This window comes from Chanodichthys erythropterus, chromosome 7 (assembly GCF_024489055.1).
Source record: "Chanodichthys erythropterus isolate Z2021 chromosome 7, ASM2448905v1, whole genome shotgun sequence".
In the NCBI taxonomy this organism is placed as follows: Eukaryota; Metazoa; Chordata; class Actinopteri; order Cypriniformes; family Xenocyprididae; genus Chanodichthys; species Chanodichthys erythropterus.
This window is the reverse complement of record NC_090227.1, coordinates 27725188-27743799: the sequence shown is the minus strand read 5'-3', so window position 1 is coordinate 27743799 and position 18612 is coordinate 27725188. Positions and strand designations below refer to the sequence as shown.

Here is an 18612-nt window from a genome sequence, read left to right as displayed (position 1 = left end):
ATGTCCCCACGATGTAAAATAAACCTGAGTTCACCTACATCGTGGGGACCAGCCACCGGTCCCCACAATGTAAATTAATTAATAAAAATACTAAATGATGTTTTTGTGAGAAAATAAAGGTATGCACAGTTTCCTGTGATGGTTAGGTTTAGGGTTAGGGGTAGGGGGATAGAAAGTACGGTTTGTACAGTATAAAATGCATTGCGGCCTATGGAAAGTCCCCACAATTCACAAAAACAAACGTGTGTGTGTGTGTGTGTGTGTAAGTATGTATGCATGTTTTAGACTCAATTCTGAGCCTACTGGCTAATAAACACACAAAAATAAACTACAAAGCATCTACAAAGTATCTAAATCCAGCACATTACCTCCTTTTAATAAAGCAAACCCATGTAATCCCTTGTATATTCCGTGTATATATACACGGAATGTTGTAAATAAAAAAATGAAAAAAAGAAGCAGAGTTTCTAATATCCCCTTAATTTACTATTGTATTTTGCATTGCCTTTTATAAAACACCAGCAAAAGCAATTGAATAAATGTATCAATATTCTGGCCAAAATTAAAATTCTATACTATTTTGCATGCATGCATAAATATTCAACCATTCATTTTGAGATTTTTTAAAGATTTAACATAATTCAACATATTATTAATAATGAACTTTAATTGAACATGACAGCAAAGGTAATCTATCTAATTGTAAAAACAGCAGAGCATGCACAATTAAATATACAACTAAATTTATCCTCTTCTTGGTCTTTATTGTTGTCCCCATGGGGAAATTTTGATTCAAAGACTGTACAACATGAGAAAAAAAAATGAAAAAAAAAATATATATATATATGTAAATTTAAATTAAATAAAATCTCTCATATCAACTGATAACTGATATGGTACCAAAATATTGTGCATTCTTTAAAAATTGCACTAATTTTATACTAATTGCATTAATTAATGAAAATAGTAGCCACTCTAAATATTACCTCAAATATAGTCAGCTAATGCTTTTAAAATGATCAAATTGTTTGTACAATTTGACTACACTTAAAGGGTTAGTTCACCCAAAAATGAAAATAATGTAATTTATTACTCACCCTCATGTCGTTCTACACCCGTAAGACCTTCGTTAATCTTCAGAACACAAATTAAAATATTGTTGATTAAATCTGATGGCTCAGTGAAGCCTGCAGAGACAGCAATGCCATTCAAACTCTCAAGGTCCATTAAGGTACTACAAAACATATTTGAAATGGTTCATGTGAGTTTAGTGGCTCTATCTTAATATTATAAAGTGAACAAGAACAAACAAGAATACTTTTTGTGTGCAAAAAAATAAATAATATAAAGACTTTTCATCAAATATATATATATATATATATATATATATATATGAGCCATCGGATTTCATCAACAATATATTAATTTGTGTTCCGAAGATGAACGAAGGTCTTATGGGTGTAGAACGACATGAGGGTGAGTAATAAATTACATTATTTTAATTTTTGGGTGAACTAACCCTTTAAGTGTAATCATAGCTCCAAGAATCCCTCCAGAGGGCAGCAGAGAATCATGAAGTAATAATACAATATTGCATCAGAATTAACAAAGTGGAGATTCACTAATATGGCTCACTGTAATAAGATGATAACAAGCTAATATTTCCTTTAAGTAACATCTAACACAACACAAATAATGTGACAACTTACAAAACACTGTGTTGTATTTGGAAGTGCAAATGCCATAAATTCTAAATATGTTTACACATACACACATATATACACAAATGTTTGTAAGAGAAGGTATATAAATAAACTGAATAATATATATATATATATATAATACAGTATAGACATATAGGTAGCATGTGTTAGAAGGCATTGGAGGAATTTTCCATTAAAGCATGCTCTTGTCTCTCAACCATAATAAGCACAGTGCTGTCTCACATGAAGGCTTTCACGCTCTTTGATAAAGCAGTGTAAACAATCCTGACACTAAGAAACATTCTTCAGGCAAATATCTTTTACAAGACGACGGCACAGAGGGCACCCAGCTGGTAAAAATGTTGGCATCCTGTTTTTCTAACCTTAATAAAGCTAAACAAATTGTTAAGATTGCACTTTAATAGTGTGTTTTGCTTATAGTTGTAATGTGTAGACCACAAATGACTCTACAAATAGTTCACTACAACATAAACCCACTAGGGCCTTCTGTTATATATTCTATAGTATTATTAACGAAAGCTCTGAATGGCCTTCTGGATTAAGTGTCACACAGACATTTTGCAGTGCATGCAAAACACATGGCTCAACACATCATGGAACACACAGGCTCATTTGGTTTAAAGCACTCCCAAAGGTGAAAACTTCAAATAACTGAGCTTTGGGCATTTATTCTCAGTGTCAATGGTCTGGACCATGGAATCCAGCCCAGTTCATTCATCACACAACCACTAATGCACTCGTTCATAGATATGGACATTTACGACACACATCTGTGTCCACAGAGCAGTCTGTGGGGCAATCAGGCTGACCTCTGACCTCTAGACACTATACATGACCGGCCGTCACCTTTGAGTGTGAGGGAGTTCAAAAGTCCATAAGCAAAAACAATTGACCCAATGTCTTTGAATACTGGACTGCCAGTCTTGATAACCCCTTCACTTTTGTATCTCACCTACAAATATAAATCTGTTCCTCACATTTGTTACAACTGAGCTAGATTTACAGAATGCTATAAATGTGTTTATAGATTCATTTAGAGGTGATGGCCTTGTCGTAAATCAACTCTCTGGAAAGCTCTGGATTTTTAAGCCTGTAAATGCAGTAACAACCTCTACCACTAGATGGCAGACATGTCTTTTGTTTATGTATTTTAGAGTAACCAAAAATGAGATCTTTACATTTTTCTGGGGAAAATGTGAGTTGTGCTTGCCCAGTACATAGGCAAAAACAAGATACAGAGCTAGGTTGTTGCCAGGGCAATTCTTTGAGGTTGCCAAGGTATTCTGATCTGGTTTTTGCTTACTGGCAAAGAGGGACTCTGTGATATCCCCAAATTTAGTTGATGTGAATGAAAAAAAACTGACCATAATAGAAGAAATACCTGCTAAAGCAACCCTTAGCGTTATTAATTGCACTGTGACACATTTCATGATGCATTGATTCAACTGAGATAGCATAGTTAGAAGTGCTTGTGTTCAAGAATATGTTTTAGACCGTATGGTCCATAAACACTATATTTTTTGCTATAAGGAGAAGCAAGAAAGGAAAGGAAAAATGCAAGGGCTTGCGAAAGGTTTCCATTTACTGTCAAGTTAAGAAAAACCTGCCACACAGTCTGGCTACATCCAGTCCTGTTTGCTGTATTTACACTTGATTTCAAACTGAATCAGTATTAGTTTTAAAGTGGATTTTCCACATTCCCATCTATTAAATGCTAACATTAGCTGCAACGCAGTCTGACATAATCATCCTTTGTTCAGTGAGAATTTCAGATAGATGAGTAAGGTTGTACCTTTAGGAACACAGTTTGTTGTATTCACACTTGATTTCAAACAGAACCAGTGTCAATGCGGATCTTAGGCAAACCTATGAGTTTGTGGTAATGGATGGGATGTGGCTGCATCAACATTGAATGATAAAACTAATTTTAATGGCAGAATAAATCACTACACCAAAAACTGGTGTGGCAACGTTGTTTACCACTTAGGATTACAGGTTTGTTCAAATTCATAATCCTAAATATGAATAATGGTCATCCTTACACTGCTTAGTGGTGGCCTATAAAGGTTCAACATATATTGATCCACAAAAATAATAAATTAATTTAAAGCCTAAAGCCTTATGCATTATACTGTTGTAGTCTTCCCCAAATTATATGTACGTTAGGCCATACGTTTCAGTATATACTGTTTATATAGATAGCCTAACCGTGACCTTCCAGAAAATCATTAAATAATTTTCACACTGGTTTAACTGTAATTTTTTGCTAATACGCTTCCACAAACAGATGAGAGTTTTGATTAATGACGCGTTATAATATTTCCTATCAAAAACTCAACACAGCGAATGAACGAAATAAATCAAGCGTAGTAGTGGCATTTTAATAACAAACACAAACAGTCAGAAGCGAATGGAGAGCCCCATTCCATCTAACTTCTACTTATCTGTGTGAAGATAACCACCGTCCTCCACTCCTTCGTTATGACAAAGACCCTGTCATTCAATCTTTCTCTTGTTATCATCCAATACTTTGGATAGCATCGATATTTTAGCAACAATCTTTCCACATGCAGTTCATGCAGGGTGACGCTAAAAGATAATGAAAATAATGAAATATGATTGGTAAGAAATTTAATTTCTGATGATGATGGTTACGGAATGATACACATTTAAGCCTGCCCCCCATTTTAACTTTTTTGGGTGTTTTTTTGTTGTTGTTGGTGGGGTGGGGTTAGGGGGTGGTAGGGTGGTTACGCGTATGTCATTTAAATATCAATACTGATTGGTCAGTTTACTAATAAACTTTCCGTTACAACAAACAAGGAAGGAATGTGTATAGTATGTATTTATTTATTTTTATTGTATTATACAAACATCTAGGTGTATATGACTATCTTCTTTCAGACGAACACAATCAGGGATATATTTAAAAATACCCTTGCACTTCCAAGCTTTAAATTGGTAGTAAATGGCGCTCCTGATTTTGAAGTCCAAAAAAGTGCATCCATCCGTCATAAAAGTAATACATACGACTCTAAAGGCCATCTGAAATGTAGCGATGGGATTTGTCAGAAAAATATCCATATTTAAAACTTTATAAACTAAAATAACTAATGTTAGATTCCGGCAGACGGGCTACGCAAATCGACTTGAGACAAAAGAGTAACTTCTGAAGCGATGTAGGATGTAGTTAGCTTAAAGGGTAAGTTCACCCAAAAATGAAAATAATGTCACTCACCCTCATGTCGTTCCACAAATTAAGTTATTTTTGATGAAATCCGATGGCTCATTGAGGCCTCCATAGACAGCAATGGCACTGAACTTCTCAAGATCCAGTAAGTGATTTGCCAAAGTCACGTGATTCCAGCAGTTTGGCATTTTGACATGCGATCCGAAAGTCGTTATTTTTTTTGGTGCACAAAAAGTTTTCTCATCTCTTTATAATATTAAGATTGAACCACTGTACCAGGGGCGATTCTAGGATTTTGATTTTAGGGGGGCTCAGCCCCCAATAAGGGTATGATTAAAAAAATATTATTTGACTGACTGTTGCTCATTTGCAGACGTACTCCCGCACGACAAGAAAAAATGTTGTATATCCATCTACAATGAAATATAAATTATTTTAGTTTTTTAGCCTTTTAGCCTTTATAATCAACAATACGGTTGGATATTCATAAAGTCACCCCATGAAAATTGATTTCATTTTAAGTATTTTAACTAACCAGCTAATAATCATTAAGAATATAGACAAACCATGTATTAATGTAATTGTCTATTGGCAATATGATTAATCTGTTCTATATTTATTTCTATTTATTAAAAATAACAACATGAATTATCAATTTGCCACTTCTATAAATCAAGTACAAATCTAGTATAAATAGTATAAATCAAGAAAATCAAAAATCCCTTTACACTCCTCCTGATTCATTATTACTTAATACAAAACTATATTTAATAATACAAAACAAAATAACTCCACATTCTCTCTCTGGGCCATCTAGTGCTTTCAGACAATGATGTGTGTCATTTCTGTGCATGGCTGCATAATCTAATGTCAAAATGCATTATAATATGTCTGTAATTGTAAAAAGTAAATTAAAATAAATCATGATCGTTTTCTGAATCTAAAGTCAGTGGTGGACGAAGTACACAAATCAAGTACTTGAGTAAAAGTACAGATACGTATAATAAAATATTACTCAAGTGAAAGTATTTAGTACTCGTTTTCAATTTAACTTGAGTGAAAGTACAAAAGTACTTGATTTTTAATGTACTTAAGTAAAAAAGTAATTGATGAATGTTTATTTTGTAATTTTATATAGGCCACTTATATAATTTAATTTAATATTATATTATATATTTTATATAATCCTATTGCTCAAAATAATTATGAATGATTATGAATTGTCAAAGATACATATGGCTAAATACATAACATTTTAAAAAATTGCAGCAAGGGGGAAGATGAATGTGCATGTGTTATTTTTATTTGTGTTAGAGTTGCACGATTCTGGATAAAATGAGAATAAAGGTTTCTTTTTGTTTCTTTTTTGTTGTTGTTGTTGTTGTTTGTTTGTTTCAAATAGAAATCATGCTTCTCCCACGATTCTGAATAGACAATTTAACAAAATAGCCTATAATTATTTACTAGAGGACAAAATATTAATTGCTGCAGACAAATTAATTTAATTATTTAAAAAATGGGTTTGAATGAATGATTCAATGACTCACTCATAACTACTTCACTTTTATCATTAGTGGATTAAACAAACAAATCTTTTGAATGAATCATTCATTGTCAAATACATTTTAACAGTCACTTGTCGCCTCCTAGTGCCATAACGATGTAATTGACAAAACCGTTATTTGAAGCACCAAGTTAGTTTTAAAATGTGATTTGATCTGTTTGAATCGAAATCGCGATCTGTAGACATTGATGTGGACTTGTCAGTGGGCTTAAACAGATCGCCCTTTACAGCAGATTTAGTTCAAAAACAACTGAAAGTTGTGACCTAAATATGATTTTCAGTTACAATAATTAATCCTAAAATTCAACATTAGTAGGCTGACTTACTTTTCACCATCAGACATGTACGCACTCAGAGGATCCCCCAGTTCTTGGCTAATTTTCAGATTTTTAAATTCATTTACTGGAGAGTCGCTTTGAACGGATCATTGAATCAGTAACTTGTTGACTCGATAACAGCTGCAATACGATCAGTCCAATTCGCGAATGAATTGTTGATGTGATTTGTGAACCGATTTAACAGGATGATTGAAAAGAATCAGTTCGTGCACGAAACGTCTCTGAGCATGTCATAATTTCTTCCATTTAAAATAATGAGTAACGACATGTTTTATGAAATGTAGTGGAGTAAAAGTACGATCTTATGCTTTGGAATGTAGTGAAGTAAAAGTAAAAGTTGCTAAAAATAAAAAATACTGAAGTAAAGTACAGATACTTGAAAATGTACTTAAGTACTGTAACGAAGTAAAAATACTTAGTTACTGTCCACCACTGTCTAAAGTATGTTTTCATGGGTGTTAATCACTTCATTTTTGTAGGAATAAAAAACAACTATCACACAAGGGCTGAAGGTGAACGCAGCGAAACGTATTTGTATTGGATGAGTGCTCCCAATGCTCCAGTAACATTACATTATGTAAACTGCAATGCATTTATGACAAAGAACTGCACCGATGCAGATGTAATATCATAGCATAATAGCAATCTATCAATAAATGCACGCACACGCGACACACACCTTGTGCTCTCTGATGTTCGCTCTGCTCGGCGCCCCTGCAGATTGAAAAATGCGCTAAATCCAAGCAGACTCAGATAAGAGGAGGAGCCGAAACTTGACGCAGCTTGCCGCCGTTTCAAATGAGTTTTTTTTAAAGGGGACTGAAGCGATCAAATATTTATTAATCAAATATTTTTTTAGGGGGGCTGGGCAGAAGTTTAGGGGGGCTGAAGCCCCCCTAAAAAGGGCCTAGTGACGCCCCTGCACTGTACTCACATGAACTGTTTTAAATGTTTTTCGTAGCTTTATGGATCTTGACAGCTGAAATCACGTGACTTTGGTACTCCAAATCACTGACTGGATCTTGAGAAGTTCAGTGGCATTGCTGTCAATGCAGGCCTCACTGAGCCATCGAATTTCATAAAAAATATCTTAATTTGTGTTCCGAAGATGAATGAAGTAATAAATGACAGGGTGAGTAATAAATGACATTATTTTAATTTTGGGTGAACTAACTTAGATGCCTCTTGTTCAAACAATAGGGCTGGGCAACAAACTCAAACTCATCTTCTCTTATATCAATATCCTCTAATATTTTTCTTTAAATATTCTCATTTTAGACTTCTAATTCATGACCGGTGTTTTGTTTTGCTCTATCCTCTGCTCTTCCGTGTTCATCATTGCATCATGTGTCAGGTCAGAGGTTACTCTTTTGGCGTAAATTGATTTGACGTTTGCCGGAAGCTATTTATTTTAGTTGATAAAGATTTAAATATGGATATTTTTCCATCATTTCACTTCAGAAGGGCTTTATTAATTCCCTGGAGATGTGTGGATGATTACTTTTATGGTGGATGGACTTCAAAATCAGGAGTGCCATTCACTACCATTATAAAGCTTGGAAGAGCTGGGATATTTTATAATACATGTATTACTCTAACTGTATTTGTCTGAAAGAAAATGGTCATATACACCTACAGCTAGAGGGTGAGTAAATCATGGGACAATTTTCATTTTTGGATGAACTATCCCTTTAAATCACATTGTTATTGTGTGTCTGTGTGTCAGTAATTTCACCCTGAACATTACACTTTTGCTTTTCTCAGCAGTATCATAAGTTCCATGGTTGAGATTGAGAACCCAATGAACTCCAGCATGAGAGAAAATAACAAATAACATAAGACAAGGAGCAATTTTCCCTGGGCCCAGGTGCAGCGGTCAAAGGACCTAGAACACAACAACACTGCCAAGGCAATCAGAAACACAAACTCATCCAGCGGTCCACCCCTCTAAAACAGAGACATTTATTTGAACAGCAGAATGCATGCCAGAAATGAATAATTTACAGCAGCATTTTCATGTCTTTGTCCCCAATTTCCAGTTCAGGAAAGTCCCTGCGAAAGTCTAAAGCAAGGCAGGTGTCCTTTTCTGCCCAAGGTCCATCCAAACAGAGCAGACCATTCGAGTTCATACTTTTAATTGTTGCATTTGAAATCCTTTAGTTTAAAGCGGTTTCCTGTTGGTTATATATTTAGCTACAATGGGAGAGAGTTTATCAGGCAGAAGTTATGCCCGCTGATAACACCATCTGTCATGAATAACAGAATATTTTAAGCACCACCTGGAATCCAACGCCAGACAAATCACTCATTAACAAGAACAGCTACTGTAAACGAGTATAGAAGTGAGTGGTGCTGTAAATTCACATGCAGTTTGTACACAGTGGCATATATTTTGGACCATGTTTTCATAAATAGTCTATATGTTCACAGCTACATTCAGATATACGTGTGCTGTAGGTGTGAGTGTGTGCATGGCAACAATAGGGGGCAAAATCGTCTAGCTAAAACTAATTCAGTGGGAGGGGTGAAAGTAGGACTTCTCAAGGAGTCAAAGAGCCTTGTCCCGTGCTGTGTTCTGTCTCTGATCCCAGCAGTTTTAGTCACGCAGCTGTCCTTTCCTCAGCCGAGGGACAGGCGCAGTATATTATATAACAGTTGTAAATTTGTCCTCCCTTGCCCTTCATATTTAAAGTCAACATAAAATCAAAATCAACCCTATTTACTTCCGATTTAATTAATCTTAATCAGACCATAAGTTATTCCCCCCAAAATAAAAAGTTTGTTTTCGTAATCTTTAATCAAAATGTAATAACTTGCTCTATCTCTAAGGCATTTATATATAGGCTATATAAATGTATGCCTTAGAGATGTCTCAAATAAAGTCCCTATTAATTACATTTTAAAGAATATTTATATACATATACATGCATACATACATACGCAAAATGTAATTCATACGTATAGTTTATTAGCGACATTTCAAAATCCTAAAGTGAGACGGATTGAAACAATGGTGCCACCCACTGGTTCAGTCTTACTCCGCTTTTGTCACACGGATAAACGTCTCAAAGATAGAGCAAGTTTTGGTGAGAGTTTACCAAAACAAATGTTTATTTTCTTTGAAATATCTTATGGACTACAGAACATTTATATATAAATATTCTGTAGTCAATTTAATGTATAGTAGAGAATGCCTACTTTTCATAATTCAATTAATTCCCTGGGAATAAAATTTATAAAAAAAAAAAAAAAATGCTGTTTTAATCAAAATTGTCACATTATAGTAACAAAAAGGGACATAGTGACTTTATGTTGACTTCAACTATGGGCTTGAGTGTCACATAAAAAGGACGGATTAAAAAAAAAATAATAATAATAAAATATAAACACTAGAACCTCTATTTCTTCTTTAGCAGTTACAAAGGTCATCAATAAAAAAGGATAATGAAGTTATGCTGTTAAACAGAATTATTCTTCAGCTGACCGGACCATTACTTTACAGCGTTTGCAACTAAAAACGAAAAAACTTTTTATGCGTTTTGGCCGTTCATTTACATGCCAATGGCGTTTTGGTGGCCTGAAAACGCAAACTTTTGAAAACGGGTTTCAAAGTAAAAGTTTCTGAAAACGGTCTCCGTGTAAACAACAAAAACGAAAACGATGACGTCGTGCACGTGCGTATTAAATGTTCAGTCTATAGTGTTTCATCGCCATCTAATGGCATGCCAGCAGAATACGGCGTTTTATTCATTTTCACGGATTCGTATGAATGGGGATCGTATTGACAATGGTGTCGTCTTGTACAAGGAAAAACTTAAGCATATCGTTGTTGTGTAAACGTACCCTGCGTCTCCATAGTGGTTGTGTGGATTGGTCTTTTCATAAATTATTTGTATTTGTCTCTTGTAAATGTAGTGAAAACCAATATTTCCCAAATATGTGCAGCAAACTTATCAAAAAGGATCATAATGGCAGTACTCCTTAATAAATGCCACCATGTTTCACATACTCAACCACAATGGTTTATAAACGTGAATGTGAACATAGATTAAATCATGTCAACAAATAACTTAACTGAGGAGAAAAGTTATAGTGAAGAGGACTTGTGTACCCTCACAATGCAGTGGTTTACAATGAGGACAACAAATAATAAAATAAAACTATTATGTAATATTTTAGATATACTCTGGCACAGTACAAAATTAAATATTAATCTAAAAAAATAGCAGAAAAGATTTTTTAGTTGTTTTTTTCTTGTCAGGAAGAGCTTATTCAGAGGAACAACACAGTTCCATTAATGGATTTGCTGAGGCATTGCTTTCGCAGCAGATCAAAATAGAAAAACACAAGGAGGAAGATGGAAAGGGGGGGGGGAGAAGAATAAACTATAACGAAGCAATACCTTAATTAATGGATACGTACATAAACAGAAGGGCCTACAGTTCTGATACAAAGATATACAGTATATGTTAAGGTCAACACACTATACACATAATATTACTGACAAGTTCATTACCCAGAATGCGCTGGGGTTGTGCTTCAGCTAAATGGAGGTTAAACAGTGGTCTTTCAGTATCCATGTTTTGTCCCTCATAAAATGAAACAGGGTTTTTATACAGACTGAAACCTGTCTCACAGTATATTTTTGTATTCATGTCATATTTACAGGTATTTCAGTATCTGTTAGCATCACATTACATCCTCTCAGGGTTCGAGTCTCAATACGTACTGTAGGTGTGAATGAAGATGTGCTCTGGTTCACAAGTAAATCTCTCTCGCACTCACACTACAGGAAGTGGAATTCCGTCCTTCCTGTTTTCAGTCTCAGCGTTATGTCTGTGGAACAGATTTTATTTGGTGTCCAGGTCACACGCTGCGCGGTGCTCGCTGCATCTCGTGGGTCCTGCGGTTGCGTCCTTTCTTGTTTTCCTGTAGCAGCTTCCACTTACTGGCATGTGATTGGCTGGAGTGATGAAGCTGGCTGGTGTGTGATTGGCTGGAGTGCAGCAGATTGGCTTTCTGCCTGCGCTGTTTCCGTTCTCTCTTCCAAACCTGTTCGCAGAGCTGGTCGACGCTGTTTGGGCTCGGCGGGCTGATGAGGGACAAGAAGTCGCGGTACCACATCTTGCCATTGGCCGGATCGTTGCTGTCGGGCGTGTCTCGGTGCAGGAGATCGTCCAGGTGTTCTGCAGGAATGACGTTGAGGGTGAGGCGGAGGAGGGTCTGGATAAAGCCGTGCTCGACAGCGTGGCAGTAATACACACCCGAGTCCTTCTGATGGAGGGTTCGGATCAACAGACCCTGTTCAGTGCCTAACACCCGCTCATCTGACTTTATCTAAAACACACACATGGACATACGGATGAAATCACATGCTCTGAGTACTGTACATTTTGACAACAACAGTTTCAGCATTTTTGGCTGGATTCACCCCATAAACCAAAGTGATTATATTTTTGATTACACACACACACACACACACACACACACACACACATATATATATATATATATATATATATATATATATATATATATATATATATATATATATATATGTGTGTGTGTGTGTGTGTGTGTGTGTGTGTGTGTGTGTTTATTTTTGCACCTTTCTGTGTGAAACTTTATATACAATTATTAATATATACAATGCAGCTCATTAATTATTTTATGATATCAGGGTAAATCAAACACAATTTTGAGGAATTTTGAGTAAGATTGATGGAAAGCTTGCATGAATCTAATTTATGTCTGATTTATTAGCACACTGGATATTGGAAATGTCAGATTCAGTGTGATTTCTCTGTTTATATAGTCACTGGTCATATGTTTTGTTATAAATAAATAAATAAATGAATAAAAAATAAATATAAATAAATAAATAACCATGAATAAGAAATATTTAAGATTCTATTTTTTAGGTCACTAATCCAACCAGCACATCTGTAACAATGATCATGTGAACTCTTGTACAAGGTCAGGCGTTCTTTCTTCCAATAAAGCACATGATGCTCTTTGGATTATTATCAAATCATGCTGGAGATCATCAGGTTTGAAGTTCATGTGGCTCTAATGCTGCTATCATTTAAATAAAAGAGGGGAAAACCAAATACAAATCAGTTCAATTTTTCAGTTTAACTTTTTACTTCAAAATGTTGTGCTGATAATGTATAATAAACCATAGAAGAGGATTTACTTGTGGTCTCAGACTTTAGTTTTCACTTGTGGACATTTACACAACAGAACATATACCTCTTGTTTGCGGTCCTCTCCGTGTCTCTGAAACTGCCAGTAAATAAGGGCACGTTGGGATTTAGGACTGCACTCCAGAAAAGAGCTGCTGTTCTCAACCCCATATACCATCTTATCCAGCAAACCTCTCTCGCCATCTGCCTCATCTGCTCAGATAGATGAGAAAACAACACAGAAACAGAAAAAGAAGTTAGAAATCTTGATTCTGAGATAGGACATCCAGCAGTGAGAATACAAACTGATAGTTCTGACCATATGCTATCACACTAACAAAGTCACACCCAGCATGTCTATATCACAGCTGTATATATCTCAGTGTGTCTAGGGATCCAAGGCAGAGAGAGAGAGAAAATCACTTGTGTAAAGTGGCATCTATTCATCGGTCTTTCATTTTCTTCTGCCATTCTTTTAAGTCTGAACTATGAAACGTCAGAGCGCAGTGCTGTGGGTTAGTGGTCCCACTATAATGAGGTGTGTTAGACCAGAACTCCGACACAGGAAATCTGTGTGTGGTCTCCATTATTCCAGTGCCCTTGCGATGTACTACCACTACCATTCGAAAGTTTAAGCTCAGTAAGATTTTTTTATTCTTAGAAATGAATACTTTTCTTCAGCAAGAATGCATTGTTAAAAAGTGACAGTAAAGACAGTATAATGTTACACAAAATTGTATTTCAAAATAAATGCTGTTCTTTTGAACTTTCTATTTACCAACAAAATGCATTAAAAATATTAAGCAACACAACTGTTTTCAACATTGATAATAAAATAAAAAGATTGGAATGATTTCTGAAGGATCGTGTGACACTGACGACTACCGTAGATTATGAAACTTCAGCTTTGCCATCACAGGAATAAATTACATTTTAAAATATAATAAAATAAGAAACAGGTATTTTACATTGGAATAATATTTCAGAATATTAAGTATTTTATTCTGTTTTTGATCAAATAAATGCAGCCTTGGTGAGCCTAAGAGACTTTCAAAAACATTCAGAAATCATACAGACCCCAATCTTTTGAACGGTAGTGTATATCTATGAGGATGTGTATAAGTGCATGTTCTAGAACCTGTATTTTTGCAACAGCTGTGAAACGTTTCTCAGCTGTTAGACATGTCATTAACATAGTGGAATAGACTTTTTAGGCCTTGTTTCATTTTAAAAGCTTTAATTAAACACTAACCCAGCATGTTCGGCATGTATGCAGAGCTTTTATTAAAAACACTGTTATGCACAGTTTCAAATATCTCCTCTGCCATAAAATGTTCATTAGTCTGCACATCCGGAATTTTATTTTAAAATATGACGCCCTGTTCCATTAATGACACCCTGACTGCCTTCTAGCTCGCATGCTATCATGCTTAAAGGGTTAGTTCACCCAAAAATGAAAATTCTGTCATTTATTACTTACACTCATGCTGTTCCACATCCGTAAGACCTTCGTTAATCTTCAGAACACAAATTAAGATATTTTAGTTTAAATCCGATCGATCCATGAGGCCTGCATAGGGAACAATGACATTTCCTCTCTCAAGATCCATAAAGTTACTAAAAACATATTTAAATCGGTTCATGTGAGTACAGTGGTTCAATATTAGTATTAGTGACAAGAATATTTTTGGTGCGCCAAAAAAACAAAATAACGACTTATTTAGTGATGGCCGATTTCAAAACACTGCTTCATGAAGCATCGGAGCATAAATGAATCAATGATTCGGATCACGTGTCAAACTTCCATTGGCTGGAATCACGTGACTTTGGCGCTCCGAACAGCAGATTCGATACACTGATTCATAACGCTCCGAAGCTTCCTGAAGCAGTGTTTTGAAATCGGCCATCACTAAATAAGTCGTTATTTTGTTTTTTTTTGGCACACCAAAAATATTCTCATCGCTTTATAATATTAATATTGAACCACTGTACTCACATGAACCGATTTAAGTATGTTTTTAGTATCTTTATGGATCTTGAGAGAGGAAGTGTCATTGTTCCCTATGCAGCCCTCACGGAGCCGTCGGATTTCAACTAAAATATTTGTGTTCCGAAGATTAACGAAGGTCTTACGGATGTGGAACGGCATGAGGATAAGTAATAAATGACAGAATTTTCATTTTTGGGTGAACTAACCCTTAAAAGTCATCATGAAATCAAAATGGACCCAATTTACTTTGTTACTAGTCTTGTGGTGAACAATTAATCTAATTAATTGCATAAAAAAGTTGTTTGTCGTGGTAATCTTTAATCAAAATCTGAAACTTTGGAATGGCATTCCTTCTTTGATGACATCAGTTTGACGGCTTGGGTTGAATATCATTTAACCACTCCTCTCCAACCATCAGTCTGCTATGAGCGAGGGATGGAGAGGAGGTGCGATAAAACAAAACTCTTCCCTCTATTCAATATTCCGTTTCACTTGGAAATCCGTCACAACACTGAAGTAAAGTCAGTTGCAACTTCCAGTTCGTGGGGACTTTAACGTAAAGTTAAGTAGTAAAAGGCTGAACTCGTTTTTCCATTCCAATGCTTTTTCCATGTAGACGTGCTAGACGGATGTGCATGACCATTGTGCTCGCGTCTTGCGTCTTTTGCCGCGTCTCGCTCATGATGCGGCTCTCTAAAAAACGAGCCACTCAAGTCTCGAGACCTTGTTTTTTTTTTTTCCATTCCACTCCCCATGTCTAGCATATTTCAAAGCAAAAACCTGTTGTGATTTCTATTTGAATATATTTAAAATGTAATTTATTCTTCATGGCAAAACTGAATTTTCAGCTTTCAGCAACATTACTCTTGTCTTCAGTGTTAAGTGATCCTTCAGAAATCATTCTAATATGCTAATATTATTTGGTGTTCAAGAAAGATTTATTATTTTTATTATTATTATTATTATTATTATTATTATTATTATCATCAATGTTGAAAACAGTCATACTGCTTAATATTTTGGTGGAAATCATGATACTACTTTATTCTTAGATGAACAGAAAGTTCGTAAGATCTATTTATTTGAAATAGAAATGTTTTGTAGGATCTTAAAAGTATTATTTTCATTCATCTTACTGGTCCCAAACTTTTAAACGATACTGTATATTAATCTAATTATCAAATAAAAACTTAGAAGAAAGCTCTAGATTGTAAAGGTTTAGATTTGTGATTGTTAACCTACAGTAACACTGTGTTGTTGGACATATTATAAACATGATCTGAGATTCGCTGGTGTTTACCGTGATGTTGCAGATCTGAACATTGAGTCAGAGGGTCTCCGTTCCTGATATCCTGACGCCTCGTTCTCCTGCAAGCGTACATCACACAGCAGAGAATTAGAGAGGGCAGGTGAGTGTGAGCACACTGAAACTCACATATCCACTCCTACACACATCTGTCTTCCAGAAAAGCTCTCACTTTGTTATGCTCGAAGTAAATCAAATACAGCTCTTCATGAGCATATAAGTGTGTCTGAAATGGAACCTGTTTTAGCTCTGGGCTGTTTAGTCTCTAACTTTTATGAAAAGACATATCATGCAGTATATGTCCTGAGACGTCTTGTCTTGAATGTACCTTTAAGGCAACTCGGTAATGCTGGCAATATGTGAGGCATTTTCAGCACCAGTAGTGCACAAAGAACCTTCTGAGAACCTCGTCCACAAACATATTACTTGCTACTGCAACATGATATGGACTGTGAATGAGAGACCCGTATTGTTCTTGTTTGGGAAATTGAAGATGAAGTATTAAGTAGGGGTGTGCTTGCTTTTGACAGCCCAAAGGAGATGAGTTTCTACAATGGACAGCTGGGAAGTCCAATGAGGTTTTGATGGACACTTCAAAAAAGTTCAAGAAGTCAAATATGAAATGATATGTAGCAGTAGCAGTAGCTTTTGATATATATTAGCCATCAGATAGGAATTCATAAGCTCATTGTGGGAAAAACATAGGTCAACATGAAACAGCATTCCTCACTGTACCTCTTAGCAGTTGGGAAGTATCGGGAACATTGTGAGCCATCCCAGGCACAGTAAGGATCCCGTGCCAGACAGCACTCAGCGCAGGCCTTTCCGTACACGTCACAGCGATGCAGTGGCATCTGAGAAACCCCAATGGTGGATCCAAGATAGAGTTGTTGCTGTAAAGATAGAGCAGAGAGATTGAGACTTCCTTGAAACAATGAAGGCAAACTTTTTATGGTCTGTTGTGGTGTGATAGCTGAGTTAATGACTGTTTCACTGAGGATACGGGAACTTTCTCGGGGCTTGTACGCAGCTGTTTAATTATATATCGCTTCAGATAACCTCTCAGTGTCTGTTTGATTATTCACACAGTCTAAAGGAGAGCTCACGCTGCAGTCCTGAGTGTAAAACCAGCTGGTGTGTGTGACACTGTGTGTGTATGTGTGGCCTCTAATGGCAGTACCTTGTGTTGCCGTGTTGTGTGAGTGACTGTGACAGCAGCCCCTGCTCTGCGTAATGTAGACTGAGGTCAAGAAACGTGTGTGTGTGTGTGTGTTGGGGTTTTTGGTACATGATAAGTCTGGCTGGTCTATATCACCTCTGTCAACAAAATGCAGGGTGGCATGGCAAGTTCCCTACAAAACAATCTTAGCTGATCAGTTGACTCTTTTTCAAAAGTCTCACATGCTAGGCTAGTTCTGCCCTTGGGTGGTCACCTGACTTATTGGGTCTTATTGTGAGTGAATGGTTTCCATGAACAAATCATGATCTATCAACCAGTTTGTACATTTTGTACATTTAACCAACTTAAAACCACAAGTATGCAAAAATCACAGATTCCTGGCCTTAAAAATCAACCAACCATCCAACCAACCAACCAACCAACCAAACCAACCAACCAACCAACCAACCAACCAACCAACCAACGAACCAAACCAACCAACCAAACCAACTAAACCAACCAACCACACCAACCAAACAAACCAACCAACCAACCAAACCAACCAAACCTCCATCCATCCATCTATTCATCCATAAACAGGAGACACTTTGCTGTGTTGGTGTTCAGCCATTAACATAGCGAACTTCTGAGTTCGCTACTGAGATAAGTGAACGTTCTACACACTCTTGCAGCCATACGCTTCATTCGCGTTTTATCTGTGAGGACCGACAGTTGGTTGCATGCTGCGAAGTGATGTTATGGGATTCACTGTCAATTGCATCGACTGACATAACCATTGCATATGAGACAAAGATATAATAGTAATGCATTAGCATGCAACTCAGACATGCAACTCAGTGTAGATAGAATATTCATTCAAAATATTCAGTTTTTATTGAAATCTCATTCATATTATGACGTGTAAATCTTAATGTTTCACGTACCTACAAACCCCATTCCAAAAAAGTTGGGACACTGTACAAATTGTGAATAAAAACAGAATGCAATGATGTGGAAGTTTCAAATTTCAATATTTTATCAAATGTTTAAACTGAGAAAATGTATCATTTTAAGAGAAAAATAGTTTTTAAAAGTTCATTTTAAATTTCATGGCATCAACACATCTCAAAAAAGTTGGGACAAGGCCATGTTTACC

The 18612-nt window shown here is 35.9% G+C and overlaps 1 protein-coding gene across 1 annotated transcript in view; it reads right to left on the bottom strand.

Annotated features, from left to right (window-relative positions):
* Nucleotides 1–7842: 7842 nt before the first annotated feature.
* The window catches only part of sema3ab (sema domain, immunoglobulin domain (Ig), short basic domain, secreted, (semaphorin) 3Ab), a 42674-nt gene continuing 31904 nt past the window's right edge, over nucleotides 7843–18612 (bottom strand). Inside the window, exons 14-17 of the mRNA XM_067390033.1 lie at nucleotides 17033–17190; nucleotides 16292–16359; nucleotides 13069–13214; nucleotides 7843–12153 (exon numbers count right to left, since the gene is read on the bottom strand). Coding sequence (XP_067246134.1) covers nucleotides 11683–12153; nucleotides 13069–13214; nucleotides 16292–16359; nucleotides 17033–17190 — 843 coding nt within the window. The 3' untranslated portion in view covers nucleotides 7843–11682. The remainder of the gene's footprint in view (nucleotides 12154–13068; nucleotides 13215–16291; nucleotides 16360–17032; nucleotides 17191–18612) is intronic.